The 18503-nt window shown below is 32.4% G+C and overlaps 1 protein-coding gene and 1 long non-coding RNA gene across 7 annotated transcripts in view; both read left to right on the top strand.

Annotated features, from left to right (window-relative positions):
• LOC130895224 (lachesin-like) overlaps nt 1-18503 on the top strand; it is a 296621-nt gene that overhangs the window by 127793 nt on the left and 150325 nt on the right. For all 6 annotated transcript variants that reach the window (XM_057802439.1, XM_057802446.1, XM_057802454.1 and 3 more), the window contains one exon: nt 11308-11435. In XM_057802439.1, coding sequence (XP_057658422.1) covers nt 11360-11435 — 76 coding nt within the window. In that variant the 5' untranslated portion in view covers nt 11308-11359. The remainder of the gene's footprint in view (nt 1-11307; nt 11436-18503) is intronic.
• On the top strand, nt 13456-15364 carry LOC130895255 (uncharacterized). Its single transcript, XR_009059451.1, has 2 exons — nt 13456-13847; nt 14559-15364. It is a non-coding gene; the product is annotated as an uncharacterized LOC130895255 (long non-coding RNA).

Consider the following 18503-nt stretch of genomic DNA (forward strand, 5'->3'; position numbering starts at 1 on the left):
ATTCCTAAACTTTCTGGAATCTTTGAACGACACAATATTAAAATAGCACACAGTCAAACACTATTCAATTTATTTTTACTAAAGTAAAAGATAAAACACCAATCAATAATTTGCCTAACATAGTATATGGAATACCTTGTTAAAATTGTGACAAAAAGTACATTGGTCAGTCGAAAAGGTCACTGATCAGTCGAATAACCTCTCGCAAGAGTTATAGCAGATTATATCCTGATAGATGTTCATTAGGGACTCATGTCTATCATGAAAGACACAATATGAATTATGAATCTGCCAAAGTTTTGACAACTGAAAAAAACTACAAAAAACGTTTATTTTTAGAAACAACTTATGTTGCCCAAAATAATCAATGTATTAATAAGAAAAGTGATTCAAATAACCTTAGTGTAATTTATGCATATCTTTTAGATTTTGGCACAACAAATTCTATAAAAATTCAACGCCATTAACAACCAACTAACCTCACCTAACCTAAAAATTTAAACTTCACTTATAACGACCTAACCTATAAAATTGATTGTCATTTATACTCTATCCAATAAATACTCAACTACATTCATAACGACCTAACTCATTGAAATTTCAGTCCCAGACGATGAATACATAAGTATAGCTGGCATGGCAAATACAATTCGTATATATATATATATATATACGATATATATATATATATATATATATATATATATATATATATATATATATATATATATATATATATATATATATCAAGAAATTAAAGAAAATATATGTTTTACATTCCAGTAGAGATAGTAAACGTTCAATCAAGAGTTCTTTGACTTTCATATTTTGGCTTTTTCCACTATTTGTCTCCATTCTTTCTGTCCTGGTTATTACTTCACCATCCATGGATACCCATTTTGTTCATATCACTTGTTACTTGATTTTTCCTTGGCTTTTCGGTCTTCCTATGGACCGGTTTCCTAAGCGTTCCCATTCTGTAATTTTTCCAACTCCACCATTATTTTTCATCCCTTTAATGTGTCTTAGCCACCGTATTCGCTGCGAGTCTGTAAATCTGGTGATAGTCTCATTTAAGATTTTTATAATTTCAGCGTTCAGGATTAACTTTATTGGCCCATATAGTCTTATCATTGTTTTCTCGTAGGTGCTCTCTTTATCAGCTTTTGTTAGATTCATCGTTTCATCCTTATGGTTGTTAACTGTTACTTCCAAGTGTTTAAAATTGTTTACTGCCTCGAATATATATTTCTCCATCTCTACGATCTTAAGCTTTTTTTTTCTTTTTAACTCTATATACTTAATTTTCCCTTCATTTAGTTCTAGCCCCCTTTTACTAGCTTCCTGCTCGATCTTCAAGAATATTTCCTTTAGGCTCTTTACATTTCTCGTTATTATTATTACTATCTCATCTAAGTATGCCAATATTTGGACATCCTCAGTAATAATTTTACCTGTGAGCCTTGGTTACTCCATCTAGTGAAATATTAAATAGAGTTATTGATTTATATCGAATTTACTGATTTTCTTCCATTTGCTATTTTTTATTTGTAGTGTATTATTTGCTGTGTTCAAAATGCTATTTGTACTATTTGCATATTCAATTCTGTGGCCATATTACAAACTCTATGTCCATTGTCGTTTGTTTTTTCATATAGCGATTCTTTACCTGCTACATTCACTAAATGTTGTCTTTTATCAATTTTAGCATTAAAGTCAACCATAACTATAAGAGCGTTATGTTTTGGGACACTTTCGCAAATTTGTATGAGGACTTTATAAAATGCATCTTGGTCTTCTGTTTTAGCATCTTCTGTGAGCGCATATACATTTATAATTGTAATATTAACTACTTTGGATTTTAGTGTTATATACAAATTTCTGCCATTTACTCTCGTGAACTCTAGTATATCATCTCTTACTTATTTGCTGATCATGAATCCTATACCTTTTTTTTCTTGTTTCTTCTCTCATGCATAAAACAACGAAAATTCTTCTTTATCATTTCTTCCTTCATCTTTCCATCGCAGCTCTTGAAATTCCAGTATTCCTATGTTATGATTAATCATTTCTCCAGCTGTTTCCCCCATTTTTCCTATTCTTGGCATTGTTCTAATACTCCATGTACCTATTCTAATGATGTTTGCATTTTTACTTCTTTTATTATTTATTCTTCTTATTTTCAATGTTCCCTTATTCATTGCGTGGTCGTCATCTCCAATATATTTCTTCGTTTGATCTCTTTGAATTAGTTTATTTGGTTTGTTCTGATTACCTTCTTGGTATATTTTTCTGTTAAATGTTAAATTCTCTAATCCATAAGTGACATCATTTATCACCAATTTATCGTACTTGAGACTTGCTTACTTTTTTTCCTTCTTGTCTAGCTTGTTTAATGTATGGTAGTGTCTTCTGCGTTTCTCTTGTATATTTTTTGGGAGATCATCCATTATCCATATATCAGTGCCTTTTAGTTTATCAGTTTGTCTATATACTAACATTTTTATTTTCTGGGTGCGTGCTTTTATAAAAATGGGTCTTGTTTTTCTAGGTTTAAAAACGCCTAATGTTTCCATTTCTAAAAACTATTTTTCCAGGTCCGTTTGCAATTTCACGAGATACATCACTTATTTTATTCTGTTTTCAAGCGTATCTTGGTCTTCGTCTTTATGATCAGGTACTCCATGTATTATCATGTTATTTTTCACTGCATCTTTATCTAATGTAGCGATTTTATCATCTTGCCTTTTTTATTTTTTAGTTCATCATTTTCATGTCTAAGAACATTTATAATATCCGAGTTTTCAACTAATTTTTCTTCCATTGCTTTTAATTTGTATGTTATTTGTTCAAACATTTGCTGTATTTCTTCCATATTTTTCGTTTTAAATCAATTATTTAACCCAAGCTCTTGCGTCTTCTCTACAGTTTTGTTACCAGCTTCTACTCAGAAGCTGACCTTGTATTTGGCTGTCTATAAATTACTTCATGGTTTATTTAGTTCTAATTAATGACTGTTAATAGTCCTGACCTGTTGCCAATACGAATACTTACATATTCCTCGACTATCATTAATTAAGATTTTTGGTGGTTTTGGGTAGTATTAATCACCGTCAATTTGAATATTGAATTTTGAATGTATATATATTTATATATACATTTAATCAAAATGCATGGAATTAATAATTTCCAGTTCTGTTGAAACTTTTTACTCAATATCCAGAAAATCCACTCTAATTTTTATCCTTACCTTACAAACTAGTTCGTAAATATATACTGCATTTTTTTGGTTATATCCAGAACTGGACGAATTAGAATTATAGAATTGAATTTTCTATATTCAATATGAACTTTTATTATAATGATTAGAAATCCTGCTGAAACTCTTATAAATACCATCATAGATATAATGTAAAGAACTAATAATTAGACTCCTCGCTCACTCACTGATTTTAAGAAAACCAGCCTCAGCAACTGGAAAGCGTTATATGATTGGAATATTAGAGCCTCACTTTGTTTTCATATTTAGAAATTGAATTTGGTCTCATATTCAGATTTTATATTATTGTAGATTTTTATGTTACTAGATGGTTTGCTTCAATAAATTGTGATTGAAAATGTTAAAGTGCTGAGGGTCTATCAATATTTGGGAAAAAATATGATAAAACCGACTACTGATTGGAAAAATAATTATTTACTTCTATCACATGCTGCAAAAAATTTTCAGAATTTTGTTTTTAACTCAATGGATAACCAATGTCTTACTACCAACATTCTTCCGATTACATAAAAGATATTCAGTTTATCTGTCTTCTTAAGATAGTCTAAAACATGTGTCTGCATAATTTAAGCGAAGAAAATTCGTTGGAGCTTACTGCCGCGAGACAACCGATGCCAACTGCTCTTGCACAAGATGACAACATTTCATTATATTTGTGGTGTATGAATCGGAATAGAATGAAATATTCAGTTTGAAAAAACATGAAAACAAAAAACAACAAAAATATTCTTATACACTGTTTCCTATTTCATCTCACAACATACTCATTATAAAGTCAATACACAAATAAAAGTGACAGAAGTTGAATCTATCTAAAATTTAACGCTGAACTATTAAAAATGCTAAAAAAATGTAATGTTTGAGAATCAAAAATATTTATTAGTTTGCTGAAGAGCTATTTTGAATATCTACCGTAACTATTCCAATTTTATCAGCGTCAGTTTCACTAATTTTCATAAAGTAGTAAACGGCACAGATGAGTTATTAGAATAATTATAATTCGGAAAGAAATCAAGTCATCTTATGAAACTGAATAATGGTTTTATTATGATATGCTTGAACAAGGAAGATTCCACAAATGAAATCAAAGTATACCATTATATTCCGTGTAATGTTTCTGGAATGAAAATGAATAATTCCTTGTCAGCTAAATGTTTACGTACGATAAATTTTTATCTCTGATGTGTAACTGTATTTGTAACTAATAAATCATCGTCGTCACATCGACGTCACAGAAGTAATACTTATTATTAGTATTATTTTATTAGTATTAATTCTGTGACTAGTTGATAAAACCGTTTTTGTATACGTATAGTAGTTTTTGCAGCGAATCGACTTCGAAATCCGAAAATATGTACCATTAGAAACACAGCACACTCAACAATACTGGAAATTTAGGTTTGTTTTGCTGTGACCGACTATTAACTTTCTTATGCCATTTTAATATGGTTAAAGTGAAGTAAATAATGATTGTTTGGGCACCATAATAAGGCGTTTTTCTTGTAGTTGTCATATTCTAGGATATATTTAAGTACTGTTGCTCGATAAAGTTATTATTTTGTCACAATTATGAACAAACTAGTTATTCATTCATAGCTAATCAAATAATTAATTAATTCATTAATTATATATTATATAATTAATTAATTGATTAATATATTATATATATATATTATTTAATTAATCAATCAATTAATTAATATATAATCCAAATGCAGTAAAAACATGATATCGAAGACAAGAGAATGGCGGTAGGCTCAATTATCTAAGCGATGGTAATGATCCATATCTTTTCAGCTGTATACTTAGAAAAATATGACTAAAATCTATTTATGTTCTATTTGCATCAATTTCTAGGTCATTCGAATTATATCCAGTGAATTTATGAAACGTAACGTTTTTTGTATTTATTCATACTCCTTCTATTCATGTGGTGAATTGATAAACACTGTCTCTCACGTTCTTAATTTAATTACACACTATACAATACATTTAACTTATAATAATTTATCTTTAAATAGTACTTACATAATTTCTGCAATAAGTTTCTGCGTTTACACAAATCATTTATATACCTAAATAAAATTTTACAAAGTTCTAGAACAAAAGGAAACAAAAAAATTAATGAATAGACTTTCCTAGTAATTATTTAAAAGAAATACTGAAAATGAATCCCCTTCTATAATAAAAAGTCCATCAAAGGCGCGTCCGGTCCGCCATTTATGAAAAACCCCCTCCTTAGATGTTCCCCTTCGAACTCATGGTTAGCCGAGACTGGAAGTTTAAATCGGCAGCTTGACAGAAATAAATAACACATAACACACCCACATAACGCAAATTAATATGTGCACTCGAGTATCATTGAATACCAATGTTTATTTGTCATCTTTGTCATAGCTAGTTTCTTCACTTTGGTTTCCAACACATGATCTGGAAATTCATTTTTGTTAAGTAAAAAATGTACCATGTACCGCGTACCGTTTTTGATTTCACCGTTTTGCCGGGGGCTAGGATCTACTCTTCAAATTTTTCAAATTGAACAAACTTCTTTCGGAAAACGGTTGCTAATCCTCGTGCGTTTTTGATACAAGCAGGGATGTTGCAGGCCAGCGAATAATTTTCTTGTAGAATGAACATGTCTCCATATCTAGCTTTGCCGGTACCTCCGTACGCCATTATAAATTCTTCGAAGTCAGGGTTAGGGTTTTTTTCGCAATTAGTTCGCTTCTTTTTGTAGGTTATGGTCTCCTTGAAACGGCACGGCAACTTGAAGATTCAATCGAACCAATTCGTGTATGTCGTCCATTCTTTTTCTCAATTGGATCCCATAATCTTCTTCCGCTACGTCTTCTCCAGGTCCACACAAATTCTAGATCACAAGGAAGCCTCATTTCACGTCCAAACAGGATTTTCGCAGGTGTGTTACCGGTAGACTCATTAATAGCAGATTGACAAGCCCTTTCAAATAGGATAGATATTGATCCCAATCTCTCTGGTGGCCGAAAACTACTTTGGACAGACACCTCCTGATTGTCATATTCATTCTCTTGACCGTTCAATCTAATTGCGAATGTAATGCTGTCATCCTGGTTTTCTTCATTCCCAGCTGGTCACAAATTTCCTGGAACAATTGTCTTCCTTGACCGTTGTGGACTTCCTAGGGCTGATAAATTCTTTTACCAATACTTCCGTTGTGGTCTCTTGATTTAGAATGGCATAAATTCCTCCCTCTTTGTAAAATAATCCGTTACGACTAGGATGTATTTACCACCACTTTCTGTCATCGGAACTGATCCAGCATATCTAAAGCGATCCTCTCGGAAGGACTTCCAATATTATATTGTTTCATGGATGCCTTTCTCTTACGATGTGGTCCATTATTCGTAGCGCAAGTCCCAGATGACTTCCTGATGGACAGTCGTGTAACTTCTTCAGTACCTCGGCTACTTTCATTCTCGGAACGACTACCTGTCTTCTCTTCTCAAAACCATTATTATTCTCAAAGCTCTCTTCCTGGACAAGGGATTTCCACTGGGTCCAATATGCTCTTAGTGCCGATGAAAATCTTGACACTTGCCAGGTAGGTCGCCGATTTTCTTTCTTCTATTGCCGAATCATTTTTAGGAGAGGATCATACTCCTTGTAGGTGAACATTCTTCGCTGACCACTGTAGTTCTTCAAACTATTGCTTCTTTCGATTCGTCTTTGTACAGTAAGAGCAGTCTGTTTTGCATAGTCATTTAGATAGAGATTCGGTATTTCGATGGCTGAGACCGGCTCGATGCTGGATATCCAAGTTGTATTCTTGAATGCGTTCAATCAATCTGGCGATCTGACCCTTGGGATTCTTGAACTGCATCAACCACTTGAGTGCTGCATTATCAATCCGGATAAGAAACTTCTTTACTTAAAGACACTAGTAGAAGTTCTCCGAGGGCTTCACTACCGTCAAAAGTTCTCTTCTCGTGACGCAGTAGTTCCGTTCTGGTTTCGGGAAAACTTCACTAAAGTATCCTAGCCCTATTTCTCGCCCTCCTTGGACCTGTGAGACACTCCTCCAATCTCTACGTTGCTTGCATCCGTGTCAAGGATAAAGTTCCCCTCTGGTAGTTGATACCCCAATATTGTCGCCATGGTTAAATGTTTCCTCAAGATCTCGCACACAGTTTGACAGTTTTTATCCCAGTGGAAAGCTCTTGATTCTTCTGTGAGTCGAGTTAGTGGTTTGGAAATATCTCCAAATTTTTATATGAATCTTCGATAGTACGTGTAAAGTCCAGGAAAACTCCTTACTTGATGTTTATCAGTTGCCATCGCTGTATATAGGCAATTTTCTCTGGGTCCACTGCCACTTCTTCATTGCGTACTATATGGCCTAGATAGTTGAATCGGTTTTGAAATAGCTAGCACTCCTTTGGGTTTAGCATGAGTTGGGCTGCTTTAATACGTCTTCTAAATTGTTCCTCAAATGTCTTTCCTAATACCACGATGTCATCCAAATAAACTAAGCACGTTTTCCAAGATAAACCTCTCAAGACGTTTTCCATAAGTCTTTCAAATATCGCGGGCACATTACATTACATTTTGTGTTTGACGGCTGATGTTCTACCAGTCTCCCTTTCTTTTGGTACAAATAAGTCTCGATACTGCACGAGATATTCCATCATTCTACTTCTCAGTTTGATTCAAAGATTGACTAGCTACAGATGATATCATCTGTTCAAATAGGTTATGATAATTGTTGGTTGTCGTCGTTTGGTATAATATAGACGTTACTGGTATCCAGGATTTCACCCTGGTTTCCATTTAATAGTAATCGGGTAATTGTTTATATTTATAAAACGTACTGTAATCGCCTTCGCCGACGTAACTAATGCTTTTCCAATTAGTACCCTTTTGCCAACCTCTACGTCGTGATTCCATGGTTTCATCATAACTGGTGTACCTTCTCCCACGACCCCCAAGAGGCACTCTACTATCATGGTTTCGCTTCGTGCAGGTAGAACCGTATCTTTCTGTACCTCTGCCATAAAGGAATACTTCTTCAGAGCTCACTTTAATGGTTCTGTTTCTAAAGTCCAATTGAAAATCATGAAGATTCATTATGTCTATTCTCAGAATCACGACTCCTTCAATGTCAGCTACGATTATCTTATGTGGCACCAATTGTCAATTGGATTTATATTTCTCCGTAAACGTCGGCACTCTCACCTGTGGCGATCCGTAGTTGAATCCTGGTTAGTAGTAGGTTTTTCTTAGCTTATTAGATCGGGTCTTATGATGGTTATAGTTGCTGGAGTATCTACCAGCAGTATTTATTTCTTCCCATTCACTTCTCCATCCACATATTCACTGTCATTGCGACATCTGATAGAAGTTATCAGTATGAGAGGGTCTTTGGAAGGATCCTGGGTCGGTGTTGCCCCCTCGTAGCCGAGCCGTTCTAGTTTTTCCTGCGCCTGTAGTCCTTCATTTGCGGGAGTTCTGGGACGCATACACGAACTCCGTACATGCCCTAGCTCTCCATAATTTTAAAATCGGATATTTTCTGCCTTTGATCAAATTGATGATTTGCAGTTTGCTTTCATGTATGGTTCTGACCATTGTGGTTGCTTAATATTCAAAAGCAGCAGTCAGGGCATCAACTAGGATTTTCGGATGGGTTAATCGAAGCGTCCTCTGCATATCGTGATCGTGCAGGCCATCAATTATTGCCCAGATGCCCAAACACTCCATCATGTTTTTTGGTGCTGATGGATAAACAAATCGGACAAATCAAGAAATGTCTCCTTCGTACTCTTGAAGAGTTTTATCACGCTTTTGCTCTCGGTTCTTCAACTGCGATTGGTACAGGTGTTCTAGATGCTCGTGACTATTTTGCATGTCCTACCTCTTCTTCAGCACAGTTGATACCATTGTAATATTTTTCGTATTTATTTATACTCCTTCTTAATTTATATACTATAAATATCACTTGAATAATTTTTGCGATTACTTTTACTAATTCGTTGTTTAACTTACTATGTTTATACAAATCATTTATATACCTAAATAAAATGCTACGAAGCTCTACAATACAAAGAAATAAATGAATAAACTTCCCTAGAAAGTATTTAAAAGAAATACTCTGATTAAACCACCTTCTATAATAAAAAGTTCATCAAAGTCGCATCCGTCATTTATAAAAAACAGATGAAAGGCGTAGCGCGAATTCGCCGAATTTCAAAATTCCCTAGTATCTGGACGGGACTGGTCTAAGGACTCATTTCGCGAGCTTGTTCTAACGCCATAAAAAATTTACTTTGAAACATACCTAACATCAACACAACTCAATTATCAGTGTTGGGAGTGGAAAAACATTCTATGAAAAAAGTCTATTAATAAATGTAGTACTTCCACTCTACCCGTTCCCATTCTCTTTTTTCTCTCAGCATCTCAGTTACATATTCTATATTATTTTCAACCTGTTCTTAGTTTCAATGTTATCTACTTAAACGCAACTTTCATCACATGGAATTTTTGTGAAGAGCTTATGCTAGTTACTGGATATATGATAACTATTCGCGTTTATGTATAAAGAAATATTTATATATAACATAAAATTCTAGAAAGAAGAGTAAACGAAGCCACTCTCTACGAAAAAAAAAATAATCATCAATATTCGAGTGTTGGTTTCCTTTTGCGGTTCTTAATAATAGTAACATCACATTACATCAGAGTCAGGCAGGGGCTAGAAAGCATCGTGAAATGACTCGTCGGGAATTGTAGCACTGGGAGTCTTAGAAACGATGCGATTGCGGGTAAACAACCACCCCCTTAGAACAGCTATTGACAGAGGCGTTCGAAAAAAATGATGATGATTAGCAATAATAATGTTTCAAGTTTGGCTTTTTTATATCTATTGTTTAATTAAAACAAAAGGAGAGAGAAAAGTACTTATCTGGTGAAATGCACAGACACGATTGGATGTAAATAATATACAAGAATGTAGTACAAAAGTATTAAGGAAAAAAACGTCTGACCAAAACTTCGAAGAAACTAAGCTGCTTCAAAAACCTTGTAGTCAACTAACGGTCTTACTAAAAAATAAGGTGTAGTGTAATGAAGACAAAAGATAAAAGAGAGCTCGTCATAAAAAAGTATTTGGCAATGTTATAAATACGGATGGGATAAGCAATGAAAACGAATTCTCAACAATTAAAGGATAGAGGTGAACAGATGAAGAGCTAAAAAATGTGAAGCTACTGATCACGGTCACTCATAGATGTTCATTCTAACGTTGCAAACGGTGATTTTAGAAGGTTGATATTTTCTATGATTTTCTCTAATTGTTCGAGGATTAAGAAAATGTCTACAATGCTGCAGACTAATGAAAAGATATTTGTGCTAATGCGAAAGGCACAATGAGTTTGATTGTACAGTGAATTATTGTTGATGGCATCGATGCTGGAATGGGCAATTCAACTGGCTTCCTACGAGAGTGAATCATTAATCGGTCTTTAGATGTGTAATTTATGAAAGACGATCAGCAAACAATGAATTGAAAGAGGAAATGGCTAGACTTTATCAAATTTGACACACACACACAAATGATATAATGCTATATATTAATAATACGTGAATCTTTTGAATTCATAATAAAATTATACTCAACTGCTACAAATTCAAATAAAATAAAAATTCATAGCTCTATATCAAATAGCAAATTGCACTAAATATTGAGAAAAGTTGGAAAACTAAGGTAAGATACAATAATCATTGAAAAACTTGGACTCTAGAAAGAGAGAACAAACCTATAATATATAATAAAATATCTTCAAAATGAGTTTTTCCAAATCTAATAAAGAACTAATACTCCACTACAATGAATAATCAGTGTTTCATTTTATGATAAAATATATATCAAATTACTCTCTATATTATCTATATTGAAAAATAAATGTTCTACACATTCGTAAGTCTCAAAATCTATTGATATGTACGACACTGGCGAATACAAAACACACTCACTTCAGTGTCTGTTGCAGGGCCATGAGACTCAACGGCCACATAGACGGGATGGATTGAGATCGTGCAATCATGCATAACGTACAGACTCTTCGGACGACATACCCACATCTGTTCTTCTATATGCTGTTTATATTTCAGTTTTACGGTAAGTCTACAATTAGCTTATAGGGATTGTAAGGATTCCATATCTTTGTCGAGTTATTTTTGATATATCCTTCAATTTTCCTCGAAATGTTTGAATGCGTTGTGAAGATATTTTTCCGATATAAATGAAATTGTGTTGTTGTATTCATATGTTTTTATGTTATATTGTGAATATTTGACACCTTAGGGTGTGAAATGTATATCATAAAAATACCATAATGCTATAATATAACACAGCGCTAACACATGCAACTAGAATTGCTTCTCACTAATCTTACAGCTGGTTTGCAAATTATACCTCAGTGGCAGACCAAATCGTTGATAGAGAGAGCATTATTCTAAATATTTTCTGTTTGGTCCGAAATTCCTAGCAGTTCTATTTAAATTCATAATGTTTCATAATTAAAAAAGTATAAACATGGTATATTAGATTCAAACTTTTTTTATCAGAGAATTTTGAATGAATAAAAGCCGTTAATATATTGTTTGTTTTATTTAGTTCCAGAAAACTTGTGAGTATCTTATTCATCAACGTTTTCCCACCCACTGCAATAAATGATAATTACAGCAAGTGTCTCAACTTCCAATATGTCTTTTAATGAAACTCACACAATTTCGAGCTCTTAATAGCACTTGTTTGTCGGTCGTCACTATAACGAACCGAGGTAATTACAAGTTCTCTTTTCAATTAAGAAATGTTAATAGTTATATATTTTATCGATTATTTCAACACAAAATCTGGTGAGAGCATATATATATATATATATATATATATATATATAGGGGAGTGGGGAGCAAAATGACAATAGCTATCATACAATTCATACAATTGATTACTTCTATCATTAGTTTGTCTATATATCTATCAAAATATGATTGGAAAATTATTGAAATTATAGTTATTTTTTCAAAATGGGAAATTTAGGCATAAAGTCGATGGTTAACAACTTACCCCAGATGTAATGTTAAATTAGTAAACAAAATCGTCAATGATTAATCATTTTTTTAATATTTGGCAACATTGTAAACAAAAACGATCTCTTGAAATAGTCTTCTTACAATTAAGAATGAATATAATAACTAATTCGTAATTTTAAAAATAATACTATTTGGGTTGGAACTTTTTAAACCTTATTTAAAAACACATGAACTTCGTCTGAAAATAAGAACTTGTATTAAATTATTTATACTTATTTGGATAAACCTTTAGCATACTAAAATTCTTTGGATTCTAACATTTTTAAGGCATTTATATTATAGAGTTATTTATAGAGAGTTAGCAATCTCATATACTAATATCAAATTAGTCTTCATCAGAATTGCAATTAATGCAAATGTATGAATGAACTTGCAGGTAAACTTTTGATATGGGCCCATATTTTGCATTCTAAATATTCTACCCAATCTTTTTTTAGATATGTGGTAACTGCACATTAAATAAAACTATTCATCAGTATGAGAATCCAAACTGGATACAAAAAGTTTATTCATCACTTTATCTTTCCCTTTTTAGGTCATTTTCGACGACTTCACATTTGCCTGTTCGTATATTTCGGTTACACTTTTTTTTGGTGTATACGAATTTACGAATGGTCGGTTTATTCCGCAGGACTTCTGCTGAAGCAGATTCATAAACTTTTTGACTAGTTGTACCTCTATCTGTTTTCCTTTTATAGTTCGTCATTCTGAAAATAAAGAATATTATTATTTTTATACTACTAAGTCGAACGGTAAAATACAAGGTGTGGGGTAATTAGTCACATATAGCAACTTAACATTCCGAAAAATTGTAACTATCTGTCCCATAGCACGTTTTTTGATGTAAATTGAAGTCACCATTAATGGTCTGTATTGCACAATATCATAAGAAAACAAATGAGTCTAAAGTGAGCCAATCACGATACAACGGCGTCGTATGATTTGATCGCATTTAACGAAATTGAACACAATTTGATCGCGTATGCCCAATGCCTCACCGAAATCGTACGATACGTACGACAGGTCTGACTACTACAGTACAACACCGTCAATTGAATCGATTTTTATCCACTAATCGGTTCATTCTTGTTAAAATAACAAATACTGCTTTTTCTCGTGTGTATAATTATTATGGCAAATGGCATATACGGATAATTTTTTGCGGGAACTTTTTGAATTGTACAGGGAACAAGAGTGCCTTTGAAAAGTAATGGGTGGTGTATATCATAACAGAAACGACCGAAGGGCTATGGACATTTTAGTTGTAAAATTTCAAGAAGTAAATAAAGAAGCCAGTGAGAATTTTGTGAAAAGGGAAATTAACAATTATTGAACGTTATAAACAAAGTTATGGTATTTTAAATGGCTGTCATTCCTGAATGATCAAGATATACCCTGGCAGGTGTTCCTAGCCTATCGGATGAAGACAATATAAGTAAGTAAATTTAACAAAAATACATTTTAAAAGCTTTATTTCGCCATGGAACAGCCTCGTCATTATTAAAATAAGACATAAACTTTTCTCTTTTAAATTTTGCGATCTTTGATGAATTTTAGGCAGCATAGGTCCTTTGTAAGTCAATTAAATCAACTGAGGTAACCCTTGCAGCCTTAATGTTAGTGTTCCATTTTCTTGATCTTTCTTATCCAAATTGTGTTGAGGGGTATAACCGTTTGGACTTTTTTGACGCTAATAATTACGTAATTATTTGCGCAATTATTGCTATTTTCTCAAATTCTTCCAGATTAACAATAATATTAATTAAAAAATAAAATATTTGAAATTTAACCGCCAAAATTCCGAAAACATTTTCAATTACACGACGCGCTCTTGACAGTCTGCAATTAAAAATAGCTTTTTCTTTGCCTTACTGTTTAAACAGATTTTCTGCCAACGAAAAAGCGTCATCTTCAACAAAAACATAGGATAGAATTCATTCACTATGTCCTATTTTTTCTGGTTCACGTAAATAATTCATCTGAAATTCATTCTTCCATCTGAAATTTTTCCGTTGGTTCTAAAATGGCAATAGAGTATTTCGTAATTGGCATTTTATATAGCCATGAGTACCATACTTTGAATGGGGTGGTGGAATAATTTCCTCATTTCACACAATTTATTAATTTTAGTCTTTTTTATTTTTAGGTATTCCACCCGTGGAAGCCTAAAGAATCGACATTGTCAATGAACATTGCTGCAGCTGCTTCACATACAAAAACGTTATCTGAGACCAAAAAACGGCAAAATTAAGAATCAGATACCAGAGAAGAGATACTTTGTACAATCAAAGAGAAGTTACAACAAACAAGAGAAATTGTACGTGAAAAGGATAGATTCAATATTTTTGGATATAACGTGGCCATAAAATTGAGAGCCCTTCCCAATAATCAACGGAACATAGCAGAAAAATTAATTAACAACGTGTTGATTGAGGCTGAATGCAATTCCTTACTTAGGGGATGGCAATTGACACCACTACCAAATACCAATAATCAGTATGGGGATTCCGCTCTTGTCTATACAGAATTAGGTACATCCCTGCATAGTAACAATGCATGAAATTTCTCATCTCACTTCTTTTCGATTTTTAATGATATTTTATAATAATTAGTTATTTCCCATGCAACTGTTAATGTGATTATTAGAGATTTTGTTCTTTACAAGTTGTTTATTGCCTTATAAATATTTTGTCAGGAGTATGTGCCCAAGGTATTTTCTTTCTTAGAATAGGTTTATGTGTTAGGGAAGCACACATATTTATTTTTGTTTAATTTTTATCTTTGAGACTTTCCTGTTTAAGATTACTCAAACAAAATATAAAACTATCTTTTTAGGAAGACAATTATTAAGTTAGTTTTCTCTATATCAGTATAGGGGTTTACTTGAAAGATCACATGTTTTTCAAGTTTGTAAGAGTTTTATTTTTTTTTAATTAAATACATTATCACTACCTTCATATTCAGGTGTTTCTTTTACTTACCTTCATATATTCCTAACGAAGAACTGTATAAATATCATGACAGGTATTATTCTGCCTAATGCTTGAGGGGAGATGATGGTGGTAAACTTCAAATCTTCATAGTTTCTTCCAGTTGCCAAGAATCTAAAATATTTGAAACAAAACGTAAAATTCCATATCTGTGCACATACATTTTATTTCAATGGAAAAATATTTTTTCTTCATTTCCATACATACCAGAAAACATTTTCACATTAAAGTTGCCGAAAGCCGCACATGTAGTGATATTGCTTGGCGTATTAGTATGTCTTCTTTTTGGATCAAAGGAGTTACCAGTGACAACAATTCCACGTAAGTTGGTTCATTTATGCGTAGATAATTTTCAATCGAATTGTACAACACCGTCGTACGATCCTAAAGTACGACGCCGCAGTATCGTGAATAGCCCGCATAATACGTTCACCAAAGATTTTAAAATCCCGGTAAAAAAGGCGTGTAACCTCTTATACCTGCAACAACGTGGCCCACTTAGAGTAATTGTATAAATATCTGAAAAGTAGACGGATGATGTGATTGCTTGTTGATTAGTGTGAAAATTTATTTGAGTCAGACTAATCATACATATAAACAACCAAACTAACATACTTAACATTGTTTATTTTGATTTGACTTAATCATTTTACCGACGTGCAGTGGATAATGTTCTTATAATTGTAACTTTGAAATAATTTAAAGAACTTCTATACCTCGAAGATAATCAGAGTAAAATTTCATTGGTATAACTACGATATACCTCCTATTCTTGTGTATTGATAGTACTGCTAATCTTTTGTTATGGTGATAATAATATAGATACATATTAAATGGCTTCTTTAATATTTCAATTGAATAATGCGGGATCAACAAGATATTTCTAAATGCATTTCTAGATAAAAATTGCATAAGCGTATTATTCTCGATACATAATGAATCAAATTAATTGAAAAGTCAACCCTCATGTATCAGATAAAAATAACGAGCAATCCTAGAAAGTTTTAAAATCTTGATTGACGTTGACCGTTTGACATTTCTTGATATTTTATACCCATTGTCATAATAGTCATAATAAACCGTTATTTATTTTTACAAGAATACATATTTCTTCAATGTGTATCTACATTACGTACCAGTGTGTTAGCTGTGGTACAGCTTTTTTTACTTTCTTTAAAAATGCCATTACCATTACGATCTATAATGGTAATGGTAGAGCTGCTACTAGAAAATATAACAGGAGATTTCCTGATCGTCGAATTCCTCGTCATCCATCCAACATTTGGGTCGGTTTTTAATTATTTGCGAGAATATAGCACTTTTCCTATTAGAAGAACGACATGTAAATGGAACGAAGGAAGATGAGGCTGTTACTATAAACCACACAATAAGCACTAAGCAAGTAAGTTGAACATTCAATGTTAGTCAAACAAAAGTAAGTAGAGTCTCAAAAACATCATCTGTATCCAAATGATATTCAAATGGTTCAGCGACTACATCTTGTAAATGAAATCCATAGGTTCAAATTGTGTAGTTGGATTTATAATGTACATCCCCATGCTATTGGAAAATGTCGTTCCCAGCTATAGTTTTTGGTTAGCATGTGGATTAGTGTCATAAATTACCAGTTTTGCCGAATTTGCTTTTCAACGTGAACGTTGTAAGAAGTCGGATGTATTTGTGAAAGAGCATCCCTACTGGGCTGCTGGGTTCCATTTCGAGAATCTAATTTCGATTATTTTTATTTTGTTGCAATTATTGTCTTTTTTTATTTGTTATTCATGCGTCCTCTCTGCATAATTTTTGTTATCGATTTAGAATTGTTGCTCTTTATTGTTATTAGTTTTTTGTTGTTTGTCGTTATTGTAATTCGATATAATTAATCATTCTAGTTGAAATACTCGAAATTTATTACATCTGTTAAATTAATACCTTATTTTGTGATACGTTATTATGATTGTTCTATATTTGATAAGATTTGATCGTTCACGAAAAATTGAATAAAAATGCATACTCGTATATCGTCTTCATTGATTATTTACATAGTTTGAAAATCACTTATTGCATTTAAAAGAAATACAGAGGGTGCAATATTCAATACAAATCCCTATTTTGATTTTTCCTAAGCTGGTCTTGGAATTTCTAGGTTTAGGTCTACCAGTCGAATGTTTGAATGTACCATGAAAAAAATGGTTAGTTCCACAGTTAATACTTTTTAGTAGCCACATGATACCCTCCATTAGGAACTCTACATATAATAGAAGTAAGTAAATTTAGTCAAAACTCATCCTTTATTACAAAATAACACATTTGCCCCAATTTTGCAATTATTTTATCGTACTATATAAATATTATTATTACCATATACTTCAAGAATTTTCTCAAGTCGAAATTAATAATTTCGTAAACAGTCTATTTTGCCTTATTCACAAAGATACTCCAAAAACAATCGATCCATTTTTTGTAAGATTTTTTTTTAATTAACATAGAAAAATCGAAAAGAAATTTTTCACATAACTATAGTATGAGATACATATGTATGATGATTAGGGTAAGTTTAAATAAAACATAAACTTGTATAGGGTGTCTATGATGATCAACCATATAATTGATTATTACAGCTGTAATTGTTTAATTATAAACAGATGTCAAAAAAATATTTCTAATTAGTACTACATAAAAAAGTTTAATATGCGAATGATGATATTCAATAACATAAGACTGTTAATTTAGAACAGCAAGATAGTAAATTAGTCGAATCTCATTAAAATGTCTTACACGTAAGAGAATTGTGATTTCAAGACGCTAAGTAAATTATTCAGACCGATGAAACAAAAGCCTACACAACGCAAGAAATTAAAACAAATAAGATACGTTTCTCGCATTGCGGTTAATGTGCTACTAAGTAGAAATTTGAATGAAGCGTTTGTCACAAAAGAGCATTAGGCTTAAAGACTCGATCTTATCATTTTTGTATGTCGACAGTGATCATAAAGATAAAATTTAATAATTAGCATATAAGGCGGACTCGGTTTCAATGGTGTTTTTTTTTCTATATGTTTATTCACTGATTTCATTATGGAATAACATAACATAAAATA

Source organism: Diorhabda carinulata, chromosome 1 (genome assembly GCF_026250575.1).
Source record: "Diorhabda carinulata isolate Delta chromosome 1, icDioCari1.1, whole genome shotgun sequence".
Lineage (NCBI taxonomy): Eukaryota > Metazoa > Arthropoda > Insecta > Coleoptera > Chrysomelidae > Diorhabda > Diorhabda carinulata.